This window comes from Gigantopelta aegis, chromosome 7 (assembly GCF_016097555.1).
Source record: "Gigantopelta aegis isolate Gae_Host chromosome 7, Gae_host_genome, whole genome shotgun sequence".
Lineage (NCBI taxonomy): Eukaryota > Metazoa > Mollusca > Gastropoda > Neomphalida > Peltospiridae > Gigantopelta > Gigantopelta aegis.
Genome location: NC_054705.1, coordinates 22,474,588 through 22,490,793, shown reverse-complemented (window position 1 = coordinate 22,490,793; position 16,206 = coordinate 22,474,588). Strand labels below are relative to the sequence as shown.

General features: G+C 40.6%; 1 protein-coding gene across 1 annotated transcript in view; it reads left to right on the top strand.

Moving 5' to 3' along the window:
• The window catches only part of LOC121377970 (cadherin-23-like), a 20,671-nt gene extending 5,563 nt beyond the window's left edge, over positions 1 to 15,108 (top strand). Inside the window, exons 4-9 of the mRNA XM_041506066.1 lie at positions 868 to 1,014; positions 2,688 to 2,813; positions 6,244 to 6,432; positions 8,471 to 8,655; positions 11,062 to 11,371; positions 14,777 to 15,108. Coding sequence (XP_041362000.1) covers positions 868 to 1,014; positions 2,688 to 2,813; positions 6,244 to 6,432; positions 8,471 to 8,655; positions 11,062 to 11,371; positions 14,777 to 15,108 — 1,289 coding nt within the window. The remainder of the gene's footprint in view (positions 1 to 867; positions 1,015 to 2,687; positions 2,814 to 6,243; positions 6,433 to 8,470; positions 8,656 to 11,061; positions 11,372 to 14,776) is intronic.
• The last annotated feature ends 1,098 nt before the right edge of the window (positions 15,109 to 16,206 follow it).

The following is a 16,206-nucleotide window of genomic DNA, read 5'->3' as shown; positions in this document are numbered from 1 at the left end:
GTCCATCCATCCATCCATCCATCCATTTATCCATCCACCCATTTATCCATCCATCCATCAGTTCATCCAGCCATCCATCCATCCATTCATGCATCCATCCATCCATTCATTCATTCATTCATTCATTCATTCATTCATCCATCCATCCATCCAACAATCCATTGATCCATCCATATATTTTACCCCAATGTGTATGTAGTGTTACATGATTTTCTAGAAGTAATGGTATTCTCTATGAATTTGAAATAGAAATCGTTTACGCCGTTTGAGTTCAATTGGATTATGATCCGGTGATGATGCTGGCTATTGCTGCAAATCGGCAACATGTATACTACAAAAAGATAACCTTATTTTAGCAGTTTGGATTTGGAATTATATTACTGAATTCAGATTTGAAAGAGAATGTTTCGGCATCATAGAAATAGTACAGGTCCTTGCCTATGGGAGTGGAGCGGGAAAAAGACGAACAGGTGACTTTATAATAACTTAAAATTTTGTTTTGTTTTTTTGTTTAATGACACCACTAGAGCACATTGATTAATCAATCATCAGCTATTGGATGTTAAACATTTGGTAACTCTGACAGTCTTAGAGGGGAAACCCTCTAAATATTTCCATTGGTAGCAAGGTATCTTTTATAATATGCACTATCCCGCAGACATCGCGGCCTTTGATATACTAGTCGTGTCCATTTTGTATAACTGGAAAAAACCCCACCTATACGGCTGTGCCACGAATCGTTTTCGGTTGTTGTTTTGGGTTGGGTTTTTTACTGAAATACTCCCCCCCCCCCACCCCTCCCCACCTCAGCCGCTAATTTACTTTATGCTAGATACGGCCCTGTAGTAGACGTTGTTTTACTTGCAGAGGACATCACGATTGACGTCCAGAACCCGAAGTTCCCTATCGGAATAGACCGGGTCTACAAGGTGGTGGCCACCGACCCCGAGAAGGATCCGCTCACCTACACCATGTACACCGACGTGGACAACGTCGACTTCTTCACCATAACAAGTACGGTGACCGTCCATTGTCGTGATATAGTAGTAGTAGTAGTAGTAGTAGTAGTAGTAGTAGTAGTAGTAGTAGTAGTAGTTATAGTAGTAGTTGTAGTAGTAGGAAGAGGTAGTAGTAGTAGTAGTAGTAATAGTAGTAGTAGTAGTAGTTATAGTAGTAGTAGTAGTTGTATTAGTAGTAGCAGGTAGTAGTAGTAGTTGTGGTAGTAGTAGTAGAAGTAGTAGTAGAAGTAGTAGTAGTAGGTGTGGTAGTAGTATTAGTAGACGTAGTAGTAGTAGTATAGTAGTTGTATTAGTAGTAGCAGGTAGTAGTAGTAGTTGTGGTAGTAGTAGTAGAAGTAGTAGTAGTAGTTGTGGTAGTAGTAGTAGTAGACGTAGTAGTAGTAGTAGTGTTGTTGTTGTTGTGGTAGTAGTAGTAGTAGAAGAAGTAGTAGTAGTAGTTGTGGTAGTAGTAGTAGTAGTAGACGTAGTAGTAGTTGCAGTTGTAGTAGTAGTAGTAGTAGTAGTAGTAGTAGTAGTAGTAGTTAAGTTGTTGTTGTTGTAGTAGTAGCAGTTGTTGTAATCAATATTGTTTTTATGATTCAGACTGCCACATTGGGCCTAGAATGTCCACAATACATCGATATTTTTAATTGACACAAGAACTGATGAGATTCAAATTAACTAATGCTCGGCGCACACATACCGATAAACACCGACTCGACTATCGATAATATGCACTTTCAAACACCAGCCGACGCGACTGTATAATCGGGGCAAAACTGGAGATTAGACGCGACGGTCGCGTCTTTGCCCTGCACACACCTACATATCAAAGCCGACTCGACTGTCGATTCGGCAGTAGTCTGAAAATATGTACTTGCACACACCAGCCGATGCGATAGTCTAAACCTCTATCCTAACCGGCACGCGTGCAGTTAGGATGCGGCAATTGAAAGCAATGATTTCTAAAATCATCGCTCGCACCGCTCGCGTCGCACGCGTGCGGTTAGGATACGGCAATTGAAATCAATGATTTCTAAAATAATCGCTCGCGTCTCTCGCAAAATTGTGGTTTAGACGCGACTGTCGCGTCTTTACCTTGCACACACATACATATCAACGCCGACGCAACTGTCGAGCAACCGGCCTCGGTGGTGTCGTGGTTAAGCCATCGGCAATAAGGCTGGTACATGTAGGTACTGGGTTCATAGCCCGGTACCGGCTCCCACCCAGAGCGAGTTTTACCAACTCAGTGAGAAGGTGTACGATCACTACACCCTCTTCTCACTCACTGATCACTAACAACTAACAACTAACCCATTGTCCTGGACACACAGCTCAGATAGCTGTGATATATTCCCAGGACAGCGTGCTTGAACCTTAATTGAATATAAGCACGAACATAAATTGAAATGGAATAAAATTACTGTTGAGTCGGCGTTAATCAGTAGGTGTGTGCCAAGCATTACTGTAAAACAATTGAAGAAAACTAAAGTAATATCTGCGGGGTTTTTTTGTTTTTGTTTTGTTTTCTTTTTGGGGGGTTTTGGGGCAGGTTGTTTTTTTGGGTGGGGTGGGGTGGGGTGGGGTGGGGTTGGGGTGGGTGGGTGGGTGTGGGTGGGGTGGGGTGGTGTTTGTTCAGTATAAAACTATTGGGTAATATTATTACGTGATGCACTGTTTTCTCAGCTGACGGCGACATTCTGGTAACGAAGGACCTGAAGACGTCAACAGTGGAAAACATTCCACTCAAAGTGAACATCAGCGACGGCAGGAGCACGGTCGGGCCATTCACCGTCAACGTCAGACTGATCAGTGAGTCGGTTTTAATGTGTGTTTTTTTAGGCCCACAAATCCAGTGGTATGTGCTATCATGTTTGTGGGAAAGTCGATATAAAAGATCCCTTCGTGCATTAGGGATTTTTTCAGAATTGCCAAATGTTTGACATCTAATAGCCGATGATTCATTAGCAACTGTGCTCTAGTGGTGTCGTTAAACAAAACAAACTTCTTCATCCAGGCACAAGATCTAGGGGACGAGTAGAATTAATGTAAAACAGATTCCTCACCTTATATATAATATAGGTAAAACTACATGTTGTTTTGTTTAGGGACACCACCATTTATTTATCATCGGCTATTGGATATAAAAATTTGGTAATTTTGACATATAGTCTTAGACAGGAAACTAGCTACCTTTTTCCATTAGTAGCAAAGGATCTTTTATATACACCATCCCACAGACTGAATAGCATATACCAAGACCTTTGACATACCAGTCGTGGTTCACTGGCTGGAATGAGAAATTCCCCAATGGGTCCACCGACGGGGATCGATCCCCAACCGACCGCGCATCAAGTGAGCTCTTTACAACAGGGCTACGTCCCCCCCCCCCCCTGGTGGAAGAGATGCCTATGTGATATTTATTGTTTGTTCACGTACAATCTAATTAAAATTAACTGCACTATTACATGTGGATCTAACAGCAGTCCAATGGATCTCATGTCCAGTTGACCTTTCATTCGACCAATCAAAACCTTACTTGCAAAATCATGCCAGTGGTTTGAAACGAATTCGAAAACATTCGGGTTTATGCCGAGGGTATACGAAATGATTCGGGTGAATTATGAAGCATGCAGGAAACTAACTTCAATATAAAATTGTATATATATAATTCGTTTCAAGACGAAAAAAACCACCATGATGGTATAGCCATAAAATCGGTTTATACTAGTATACAATCCAGTTTATTACTGCACTTTTCCCCCTGTTTTTTTTTGTTTTGTTTCAATGTTGAAATAGATCAACAAGTTCGCCTATTGCATAAATAGTTTTGACCAATATTTTTAGAATGTGTATGCTCCCGAATAAAGTTATAAAAGGCGAAGAGTAATCGGTCGATATTTAAATTGTTATTTATAGATGAAATTTCACCTGGACATGGGAGTCCATTCAATGCTATTAGATCTACTGGCAAGACCAGTAGAGCTAATTTTAATCAGATTGGTTCACGTAGTACAACTCCGCATAGATTGCCATTTCAAAAGTGTGCCCATCGTTCTTTCGATTCATATTTTTATGTCGTAAACTATTTTTGTCTGTTAATTTTTATCATTAAGGTTATCAGCATAATTTACCAAAATATATACTTTAAAGGTACAGTTTGCAGCCATTGTAAGATGTTTGCGATAACAGAGCCTTGTTGGCGTCTACTATTTCAAACTAAATACATGTTCTTGTTTAGAATGCCAGTGACTGTATATCGAATGTGTTTCCGGTCGTATACTGATGTTTGTAGCACTCCGTTTTTACTTTAATTCGTGATATATAGTTTGTTTCGTACGTTCGAAATTGTTGGGAGATCAAATCCGGTTTGGGCTACAAGTATTAGGACAAAAACAAACACCTTGAAAATACAGACGCCGATGTTTTAAATAAGAAAATGTATTGAATTTGTATGTTACGTCATCGAAAAGGCTCTATTTTACAGAACGTTTTTTTTTAAATTTTTTGCTTAGCCTTGAATATGTTTATAATATTGCTTGTGTAAACTTCGTTGATAGATGTGAGGTGTAGGAATGCAAAGTTTCATTGATACATAGCTAAATGATAGTTACCACAATACGACATTATTTTCCCCCGGTCTTTAATCTGTGCATTTGTATATCTTGTTTAGTTATTTTGGAAGTCATTACGTTTTTGTTTTTGTTTTTTTGTTGTTGGTTTTTATTAATGTACGGTGTAATAAATAAAATACAATACTCGTTCCCGTGTGAGACCATTTATATTACAACTCGTGTAATGTATTTTCTTTCACGCTAAGATCTAGGATTTTAATACGGGGGTTGGGGGGGGGGGGGGGATTAATGTAATGGAGACACCTCACCTAATATATGATAGGCAAAATTAATAAACTGATCAAAATAGGGTCTGACTTACCTTCCTTGTCAGTGGCGTACGAAGGTGCCAAAAAGTGTGTGTGTGTGTGGGGGGGGGGGGGGCACTTTTATATTTACACGCTTACACTATTATAAAGCAAATATAAAGCAAAATATCTGAAAAGTGGGGGGAGCACACGCCCCTCTTGCCCCGCCCCCGCTTCCTACGCCTGTGCTTGTATTATATACACTTAAGGTTCAGGTACGCTTTCCACGACACAACATTTTTGGAGGGATGTCTATTCAAAACGTAGTGTTGTGTCCCGGTTTTGTACTGCCGCTCCTTTTGCTTTAGACGAAAGTGTTGTTTTCTGGTGTTGTTGATTTTATCTTTCGTTCTTCTTTTTGGTGGGGCGGGACGTAGCCCAGTGGTACAGCGCGCGGTCAGTGTGGGATCGAGCCCCATCGGTGAGCCCATTGGGCTATTTCTCGTTCCAGCCAGTGCACCACGACTGGTATATCAAAGACCGTGGTATGTACGACCCTGTCTGTGGGATTGTGCATATACAAGATCCCTTGCTGCTAATCGAAAAAGTGGCGACAGCGGGTGTCACTCTCAAAATCTGTGTGGTCCTTTCTTTCTTTCTTTTTTGATGTTGCTTATTTGTTCGTATTACATTTCTTATTGTATTTGTTTGTTTGCTGGGAATATGTAGCATTTATAGTGACCCTCGGTGAGGGATTTAGCTCAGTCAGTTGAGTGTTCGCCTGTGGTGCTTGCATCGAATGATCAAACTACCTCGGTAGATTTATTCAGCTGATAGGGTTTTTCCCGTTCCAACCAGTGCACCACAACTCGTCAAAGGCCGTGGTATGTGCTTTCCTGCCTGTGGGAAAGTGCATATAAAAGACCACATGCTACTAATGGAACAATGTAGCGGGTTTCCTATTGTCAAAATTACCAAATGTTTGACATCCAATAGCCAATGATTAACTAATCAATGTTCTTTAAGGAATGAAGGAAATGTTTTATTTAATGACGCACTCAACACATTTTATTTATGGTTATATGGCGTTAAACATGTGGTTAAAGACCACACAGATATTGAGAGAGGAAACCCGCTGTCTCCATTTCATGGGCTACTCTGTTCGATTAGCAGCAAGGGATATTTTATATGCACCATCCTATAGACAGGATAATAAATACCACGGCCTTTGTTACACCAGTTGTGGGGCACTGGTTGAAACGAGAAATAGCCCAATGGGGCCACCGGCGGGAATCGCCAATATATTCTAGTGATGTCGTTAACAAACAACACCTGTTATATTGACTCTCAAACAAAGTTATTGTTCTCATTTGATGACAGACGTGAACAAGCGACCGCAGATAACGAATTTGCCGAAAACGGTGACGCTGTTTGAGAACGCGAAAAAGGGGACCCTGATTTCATCTCTGTCCATCGTCGACGACCACAACGTCATCACGTTCCCAAACACCAAGCCGTGCACCGCCATACCGAAATCAGAGGACTTCAAGTTTGAGTACAATCCAGGAAGTAAGACTTTTCTAGTGCTTAAAATCCCGTCATAGTTGGCTCACACATTCATTCATCTTTCTCATCTGTCACCCTCTGCCCATCATTCTCATTATCTTAATATAAAATAACTGTCCAGTTTCTCCCACGATTTCAATCTGTTTCGACCCTTTCTGTCAATTTCCTCCAACTCTGTCTTCTGAGCTGTCCACACGATCGCCTACGTGTTTCAACGTCATCCACGGGTACAGTCTCTGTGTATTGCCATGCACCCACCTGGCATCCTCGTCCTCTGCCGCCAATAAAGCTGGTCTGATCCACGACACTAACTAACGACCGCCGGTAGTAGGGGTGCATAGTAGGTGGTTACAAGTGCCTCTTAACAATGCCAGAAGTAACTACTGAACACTCCCCGAAGTGTTCAGACTAAGCCCACAGCTAAAAGCTGATGGGGAATGGCAGGTGTGTAGCACATATAGCCACAAGAGACAAGCACTTGTCGCGGTTGGAGAGACAAGGGCTGGGATGTGTAGGTGGACAGCGAAAGAAGTTGAAAGATAGGAGGAGTTGCCAGATCGGGAAGAAATGAAATGGAATTTAAAGAAAGAAAGGAAAGGGGCAGTGGGATAAAAAAAAAGAAATAAAAAAAGAAAGAAAAAAAAAGACTTTTCTACGAACATAATCACAGTATTGGTTTTCATAGGCGTCGGGAGATGCCAACAAGAGGAAACTCTGATTTCTTAACACAACCCAACGCCGCGGAACCCCTATTGTAGCGTGTGCTGTTACTCATCGTGGTGCAGGGGTTGCAATATTTTCATGGGTTTCCTTGAGAGTGGCAAATACAGTACATGTTCCTCATCGTGGTGCAGGGGTGGCAATATTTTCATGGGTTTCCTTGAGAGTGGCAAATACAGTACATGTTCCTCATCGTGGTGCAGGGGTGCCAATATTTTCATGGGTTTCCTTGAGAGTGGCAAATACAGTACATGTTCCTCATCGTGGTGCAGGGGTGGCAATATTTTCATGGGTTTCCTTGAGAGTGGCAAATACAGTACATGTTCCTCATCGTGGTGCAGGGGTGCCAATATTTTCATGGGTTTCTTTGAGAGTGGCGAATACAGCACGTTACTCATCGTGGTGCAGGGGTGCCAATATTTTCATGGGTTTCTTTGAGAGTGGCGAATACAGCACGTTACTCATCGTGGTGCAGGGGTGGCAATATTCAGAAATGAGACTACACTATTTTTTATTAATATATAACTTTAGAATTTCACATTGATGTTGATTATCATATAACTTAGTCTGATGCCCAATGACCGGGGTGGAGTTGTTTGTGTATGCTGGGGTGTCAGTAAACATTAATTTATTAATTATGTTGCCAGTCTCTTGATATTTTATGTTTGCACGAGTTTTACGCAAACTGCTATGGCGTGTGTCCAAAGACTGTAAACAAGATCACAAAGAAACCAGCGAATGACCTACCACGAACAAAACAGGTTTACGATCAGGTTTAAATGCTTAAATACCAGAAAACAAATTGCGATCGTAGCTTTAATCAGCAAGGCGCCATAAGAGGCTATCTTATTATGCAACCTGTCTTTGAAAGCCACCTTAATATATTCTCAAATCGCCTAATACAGGGAAACTCCTCTAAACCGGACACCCTTGAATCCAAGTATATTGTCCGGTTTTAAGAGGTATCCGTTTTAGAGAGGTTAGTTTCTGTACTGATTTTTATAAAAGGACTGTGAAAAATGTCCGATTTTGGGGGAATTCCGGTTTATAGAGGGTCCGGTTTTGAGAGGTTTCACTGTATAACACAGCATTGAAATGTCGAACCGCACGCACGCACCGCATCCAATCTATCTAAGCCATAACACAAAGGAAAGAGCAAGATGCCGCATATTATAAATACACTTTGACTGATCTTCCCAACACTTTCCTGTCCTGGACAGAGAAACCGGCTGAGGTCGGTGCCTGTGCCCAAGACAGATGTGCGCTACAACAGCTTGCTCTGAATGTGCACGTTAAACAATCCTTCCTTCCTTCCCGACAGTCAACACGATAACACTCGCGGGAACCCTTGACGCCGAGACGACCAACTACTACAACATCTCCTGCGTCGTCAACGACGGCTACCTCGACTCCGTGGGCGAGTACATCGAACTTCACGTTCTCAACGTCAACGAACCTCCGCAGTTCAACGAACCAGTCTATTCATGCAGCATGTACGAATCAAAGGTAATATTAATTGAAGGTGCGGTGCCGCAGCCGGTTGAACCGGAATAAGATATACGACTGGATGGGGGGGGGGGGGGGGGGGGGGGGTGTCTTTGTGGGGGGGGGGGGAGTGGAGGGGCGCAATTGCCTCCCAGTGCCGGATAGACATATTCGGACAAAACAAGCTGGACTGAAACCTAGCATTTGCATCATTGTACTCACAATATTAGTTGTAATCCACGTAAACCACCCCGTCGGTGGGCCCATTGGGCTATTTCTCGTTCCAGCCAGTGCACCACGACTGGTATATCAAAGGCCGTGGTATGTACTACCCTCTATGTGAGATGGTGCATATAAATGATCCTTTGGTGTTAATCGAAAAGAGTAGCCCATGAAGTGGCGACAGCGGGTTTCCTCTCTCAATCTGTGTGGTCCTTAAACATATGTCTGACGCCATATAACCGTAAATCAAAATGTGTTGAGTGCGTCGTTAAATAAATAAATTTTTTATTTCTTTCCATGTAAGCCCAAAAAATAACAAAATGCATAGTGATTCGTGTGTAACTCTATACAACTGTTTGATAGTAATAAAAATATTAATAAACGTTGTTTTGCAGATTCGGGAATTTTCATTTAATATGATGAAAAATTAGTACTTGGACTTCCAATAAGTATACAATGGAAAATAAAATGAACTTTGACACAAAGTCGATCAGTGCACCACGACTGGTATATCAAAGACCGTGGAACGTACTATCCTATCCTACTATCCTATCTGTGAAATGGTGCTTATAAAAGATATCTTGATACTAATGGAAAAATTTAGATGGTTTTCTCTCTAAGACTACCGGCCTCGGTGGCGTTGTGATTAGGCCATCGGTCTACAGACTGGTAGGTCCTAGGTTCGGAAACCATTTGAGGCATGTGATTTTTAATCCAGATACCGACTCCAGACCCTGAATGAGTGTTCCACAAGGCTCAATGGGTAGGTGTAAACCACTAGCACCGACCAGTGATCCATAACTGGTTCAACAAAGGCCATGGCTTGTGCTATCCTGCCTGTGGCAAGCGCAAATAAAAGATCCCTTGCTGTCTGTCGTAAAAGAGTAGCCTATGTGGCAACAGCGGGTTTTCTCTAACAAACAGTGTCAGAATGATCATGTTTGGCGTCCAATAGCCGATGATAAGATACAAAAAGAAAAATCAATGTACTCTAGTGGTGTCGTTAAATAAAACAAACTTTACTTTTTACTCTTTAAGACTATTCCGACACCATATAACCGTAAAAAACACACAAAAAAACGTAAATAAAAAACACACATTTCCTTCCTCTAAGACTATATGCCAGATTTGCCAAATGTTTGAATCCAACAGCCGATGATTAATAAATGCATGTGCTCTAGTGGTGTCGTTAAACAAACCAAGAAGCAAACATAAAAATCGTTGGGGAAACATAACAAATTATAGTAATACTAGTCGTTAAACATTATCTGTTAGTCGGACCAGTACCCCACGACTGGTATATCAAAGGCCGTAGTATGTGCTATCATGTCTGTGGGATGGCGCATATAAAATATCCCTTGTTACTTATGGGAAAATGTAGTAGGTTTCCTCAATGCCTGTGTCAAAATTACAATATAGTTGACATCCTATAGCCGATGATTAATAAATCCATCTGATCTAGTGGTGTCATTAAACAAAAACAAAAAAGTGTTTTGGGAAACACATTTAAAATACAGACGCTGATATTATGCAAAACAAATTATAATAATTATAGTTGTTAAAAGTAATCTGTTAGTCGCCAGCATCTTGGCAATGACAACAAACTAATCATTGACTGATGTATTAGTCCCATAAGTCCAACCGAAGGGGTGTATAGGTTTCGTTACCTTACTACTGTCCGTCTGTCCGTCCGTCTGTCCCACGTATGTTTTCCGGATGTTTTTTTGTCAAAAGGCTTTAATATATTGAGCTGAAACTTCGTGTATAGCTTCATCATGTACTGTTACAGATCAGTTTTGACCTTCATAACCATTTACCGATTTTTAAAGGAGTAATGGCCCTTGAACTTAGAAGATGTGAAAACCATGTTCCAGACTACACACCCCCCCCCCCCGCCCCCCCCCCCCCGCCCCCCCCGCCCCCCCCCCCCCCCCCCCCCCAGAAGACCTTTAGGTATAGAGCTGAAATATTGTGTATAGGTTACATATCTGTTATAGATCAAATTTGACATTCATAGCGATTAAACTTTTGCAATGCCTGGAGAAATTTTGTATACAGCTTTATCATAGTTTTAGAGATCATGGTGATTTACCCACTTTTCAGAGTTATGGCCTTTGAATTTCGAAGATACGAAACATTGTTTGGCCCTGAAGGGGACATGTATTGCTTTTAGCAGCACTCTCAAAATGCTGGTTTATTTTAAAGCCATACGTCTCTGGATGTGACCTGGGCATGATTCTAAAGGACCCCGAGAACGACCCGATCGTCAACGTGTATCTGAGTAGTACGAACTTACCCGGCTCTTACAACAACAACAACGGAGTCGGGTATCAGAACAAACTACTGCCGCTAAACAGAGACTGGTTTTGGTTCGACGAGAAGACCAGGAGGCTTCACTTCGCCGTCGACTACGACATCGACAACAGCAACTACCCCACGTCCGGCCTGCTGACGATCGAAGCCGTCGACGACAAGGGCGCTACGGGAACATCGCAGATTCAGGTCAACATAGCAGGTGACATGAATACTCAGACTGATAACGTAGTAATAGTGATTTCCCTAGAAATTAGGCAAGGCATGTTAGACCAAACACGTTTGGGGCATTCTCACCATTTTCGGGGCATTTGTTTTTCGTTAAAAATACACAAAACATAATTGAAATAAACATTAATGTAATTTATGTGCTTGCTTTAATAAACGAATGGCAAAAGATATAAAAGGCATATTTTATTAATTAATAATACCTTTTTAGGTGTTTTATAAAGGCAATTTTATAATTAATTATTGAAAAAAGGCTTGTTTAATCTCAGGGCAGCATGGCACTGATTAGTGCAAGATGGTGCTAGACTATTGAGGCATGGTGCTATACCATGCTAAAACAAGCTAGAGAAAACACTATAGTAGGTGATATGAATACTCAGCATGATAACATATTAGAACATAGTAGGTGATATGAGTACTCAGTCTGATAAAATAATAGGTGATAGGAATACGCAGTCTGATAACACAGTAGGTGATATGAATACTGTCTGATAACATAATAGGTGATATGAATACTCTGTCTGATATCATAGTAGGTGATAAGAATACTCAGTCTGATAACATTGCACGTGATAGGAATACGCTGTCTGATAACATAGTAGGTGGTATGAATATGCAGTCTGATAACATAGTAGAACATAGTAAGTGATAGGAATATTCAGTCTAATAGCACTGTACGTGATATGAATACTCAGTCTGATAACATAGTAGGTGATATGAATACTCACTATGATAACATAGTAGGTGATATGAATACCCTAATAATTTAGCTGGTTATATGAATACTCAGTATGATAACATAGTAGGTGATATAAATACTCTGATAACATAGTAGGTGATAAGAATAGTCTGATAACATAGTAGGTGATATATATATACTCTGATAACATAGTAGGTGATATCAATACTCTGATAACATAGTAGGTGATATAAATACTCTGATAACATAGTAGGTGATAGGAATACTCTGATAACATAGCAAGTGATATAAATACTCAGTCAGATAATATAGTATGTGATATAAATACTATGATAACAGAGTAGGTGATAGGAATACTCTGATAAAATAGCAGCTGATATGAATACTCAGTCTGATAATATAGTAGGTGATATAAATACTCTGGCAACATAGTAGGTGATAGGAGTACTCCGATAACATAGCAGGTGATATGAATACTCAGTCTGATAATATATGAGGTGATATGGAAATTCTGATAACATAGTAAATGATAGGAATACTCTGATAACATAGCAGGTGATATGAATACTCTGATAACATAGCAGGTGATAGGATTACTCAGTCTGATATCATAGTATGTGATAGGAATACTCAGTCTGATAACATAGTAGGTGATATGAACACTTAGTCTTATAACATAGTTGGTGGTAGGAATGCTCAGGCTGATAACATAGTTGGTGATAGGAATAATCAGTTTGATAGTGTATTAGGTTAATGGAATACTCAGTGTGATAACACAGTAGGTGATAAGAATACGCAGTCTGATAACATAGTGGGTGATATGAATACTCAGTTTGATAACATAGTAGGTTAATGGAATACTCAGTCTGATAACACAGTAAGTGATAGGAATACACAGTCTGATAACATAGTAGGTGGTAGGAATACTCAGTCTGATAACATAGTTTGTGATAGGAATACTCAGTCTGATAAAATAGTAGGTGATATGAATACTTAGTCTGATAACATAGTAAGTGATAGGAATACACAGTCTGATAACATAGTAGGCAATAGGAATACTCAGTCGAATAGCATATTAGGTGATAGGAATACTCAGTCTGATAACACAGTTGGTGATAGGAATACTCAGTCTGATAACATAGATTGTGATAGGAATACTCAGTCTGATAACATAGTAGGTGCTAGGAATACGTAGTCTGATAACATAGTAGGTGATAGGAATACTTAGTCTCTTAACACAGTAGGAGATAGGAATACTAAGTCTAATAACACAGTAGGTGATAGGAATACGCAGTCTGATAACATAGTAGGTGGTAGGAATACTCAGTCTGATAACATAGTTTGTGATAGGAATACTCAGTCTGATAAAATAGTAGGTGATATGAATACTTAGTCTGATAACATAGTAAGTGATAGGAATACACAGTCTGATAACATAGTAGGCAATAGGAATACTCAGTCGAATAGCATATTAGGTGATAGGAATACTCAGTCTGATAACACAGTTGGTGATAGGAATACTCAGTCTGATAACATAGATTGTGATAGGAATACTCAGTCTGATAACATAGTAGGTGCTAGGAATACGTAGTCTGATAACATAGTAGGTGATAGGAATACTTAGTCTCTTAACACAGTAGGTGATAGGAATACTAAGTCTAATAACACAGTAGGTGATAGGAATACTCAGTTTGATAACACAGCAGGTGATAGGAATACTCAGTTTGATAACATAGTAGGTGATAGGAATACTCAATCTGATAACATAGTAGGTGATAGGAATACTCAATCTGATAACATAGTAGGTTATATGAATACTCAGTCTAATAACATAGTAGGTGATAGGAATACTCAGTTTATATTAAAACAACATATTTGATATTTTGATTAGTCACGCGAAAGCCTATTTATGCATGGGGGTGCGGGGTTGGGTATTGGGGGGGGGGGGCGGGTTGCGGGGGTGGAGCGGGACGTAGTCCAGTGGTAAAGCGCTGGCTTGATGATTGATCAGTTTGTGATCGATCCCTGTCCGTGGGCCAATTGGGCTATTTCTCGTCCCATCCAGTGCTCCACGACTGGTATATCAAAGGCCGTGGTATGAGCTATCCTATCTGTGGGATGTTGCATGTAAAAAGATCCCTTGCTACTGATGGAAAAATGTAACGGAGTTTCCTCTCTATATATAATATTATGTCAAAATTACCAAATGTTTGACATCCAATAGCCGATGATTACTAAATCAATGTGCTCTAGTGGTGTCGTTAAACAAAACATATTTTTAACTGTAATATCCAAGTCCAAGTCCAAAGTGTTTAACGTGTACAATCAGAGCAAGCTGTTGTAGCGCACACCTGTCCTGGACACAGGTGCTGGCCTCGGCCGGCTCCTCTGTCCATGACAGGAAAGGTGGGGCGGGTTGGAGGGAGGACCGCCTGCACTGGCAGGTGCAAGGGAGCACCAGCAGTCCGACCGGGGCCGGTAACAGGCGGAGGGTGGTATGGTGCTATGGAATTTGGAATAAATATGTCGCGTCGCACTCGTCCGGATAGGATACGCCGATTGAAATAAATGATTTCTAAAATAATCGCTCGCATCGCTCGCGTCCCTCGCGGCCGGTTAGGATACAGCTTAACTTTAAACAAACCATACTTTGACTTTATCCTTTTTTATGTTACCCAGATGTGAACGATAACGCACCGAGGTGCGACACGCTTGGCCTTGGGACACAGCTCGGCAACAACTACATGTACGAGGTCGTGCAGGGGGACAAGACAGGCCACCTCGGTACCGTCAGCGCCAGCGACGACGACCGCACAGCGCCCAACAACGAAATAACTTTAACTGCCATTGGCCAGTCTTCGAAACACGTCACGGCCTACGACAGCGGCGCCATTATCTATGCGAACACGTTTGACGATGACCCCGACGTGAACCACAAAACCAGTCAGTTCGTGTACATCGAGGCCAGGGACAACGGAGCGCCCGTGCTTTCTTCAACGTGTAAGACATAATTAATTATTCATGAGCCGTGCGTCATTTAACTTAAGGGACAGATCCCTTTTTTAAACACTACGACGTATTTTTCACCATTAAAGCCGGTTTTAATAATTAAAATTAGGAGTACTTACATTTTATTATTTAGAATATTCATTTTGACACATCTGAAGTAGTTCTGGGCCCCGTTCCACGAAGCGATCTTAGCCCTAAGATCATCGTAAGTGCATAGGGTAGCTATACGCCTAAGGTAATCTTAGGGCTAAGATCGCTTCGTGGAACGGTGCCCTGTGACCTAATTCACAAAGCATCTTCTTTGCAAGTCTTTTAGCATCGCACTGCGAGATCGCAAAGTTGCGAGAATTTAATGAATTAGGACACTGGTCATCAACATTTTTGTAATAACCCAAAATGCATTTTTCATCATTCTAAACACGCACGTTCGTCTGAGAAGTAATGGTTGTTGAGAGAAGCTCTAGTCTATATTTAGACGGTATTTTCAGGTTTAAACATCACAAACTTTTCTCTGTTATAACCGTATCCAAGTGTTTTGCAGGTTTATAGATTAACTAAACGTACTGTCCATTTCCACACGCTAAAACTAGGGTCTGTCGCTTTAAAGGGTCATTCCTGAGTTTGCTGCATTGTAAGATGTTTCAGACTAAGAAAATATTTCTACGATTAAACCTACATATTAAATATATTTTCTTGTTTAGAATATCAGTGCCTGTATATTCAATGTATTTCTGTTTTCAAATAATTTCGTACGTAGGAAAAAAAATATTTTAGGAACTGATATGAAAGTTAACCTAGTACAAATATTAGAATGATCAAAAACACGTTTAATATACAGCCACTAATATTTCATGCAGAAACATATATTTGATCTGTAATTACAATCGTTCAAACGCCTCTGTCAGTCGATAACATCTTAAAAAATGCAGCAAACTCAGGAATGTCCCTTTAAGGAGTTGTCATTTTGTCTAGCTATAAATATCCCTATATGTGACGGTTTATGAGAAAATCTTTCGAAAGTACAAAAAAAAAGAAAAAAAAAGAAAGATTAATATCTATCTATCTGTATTATATATCACACCTGTATTGTTCTGCCTTTA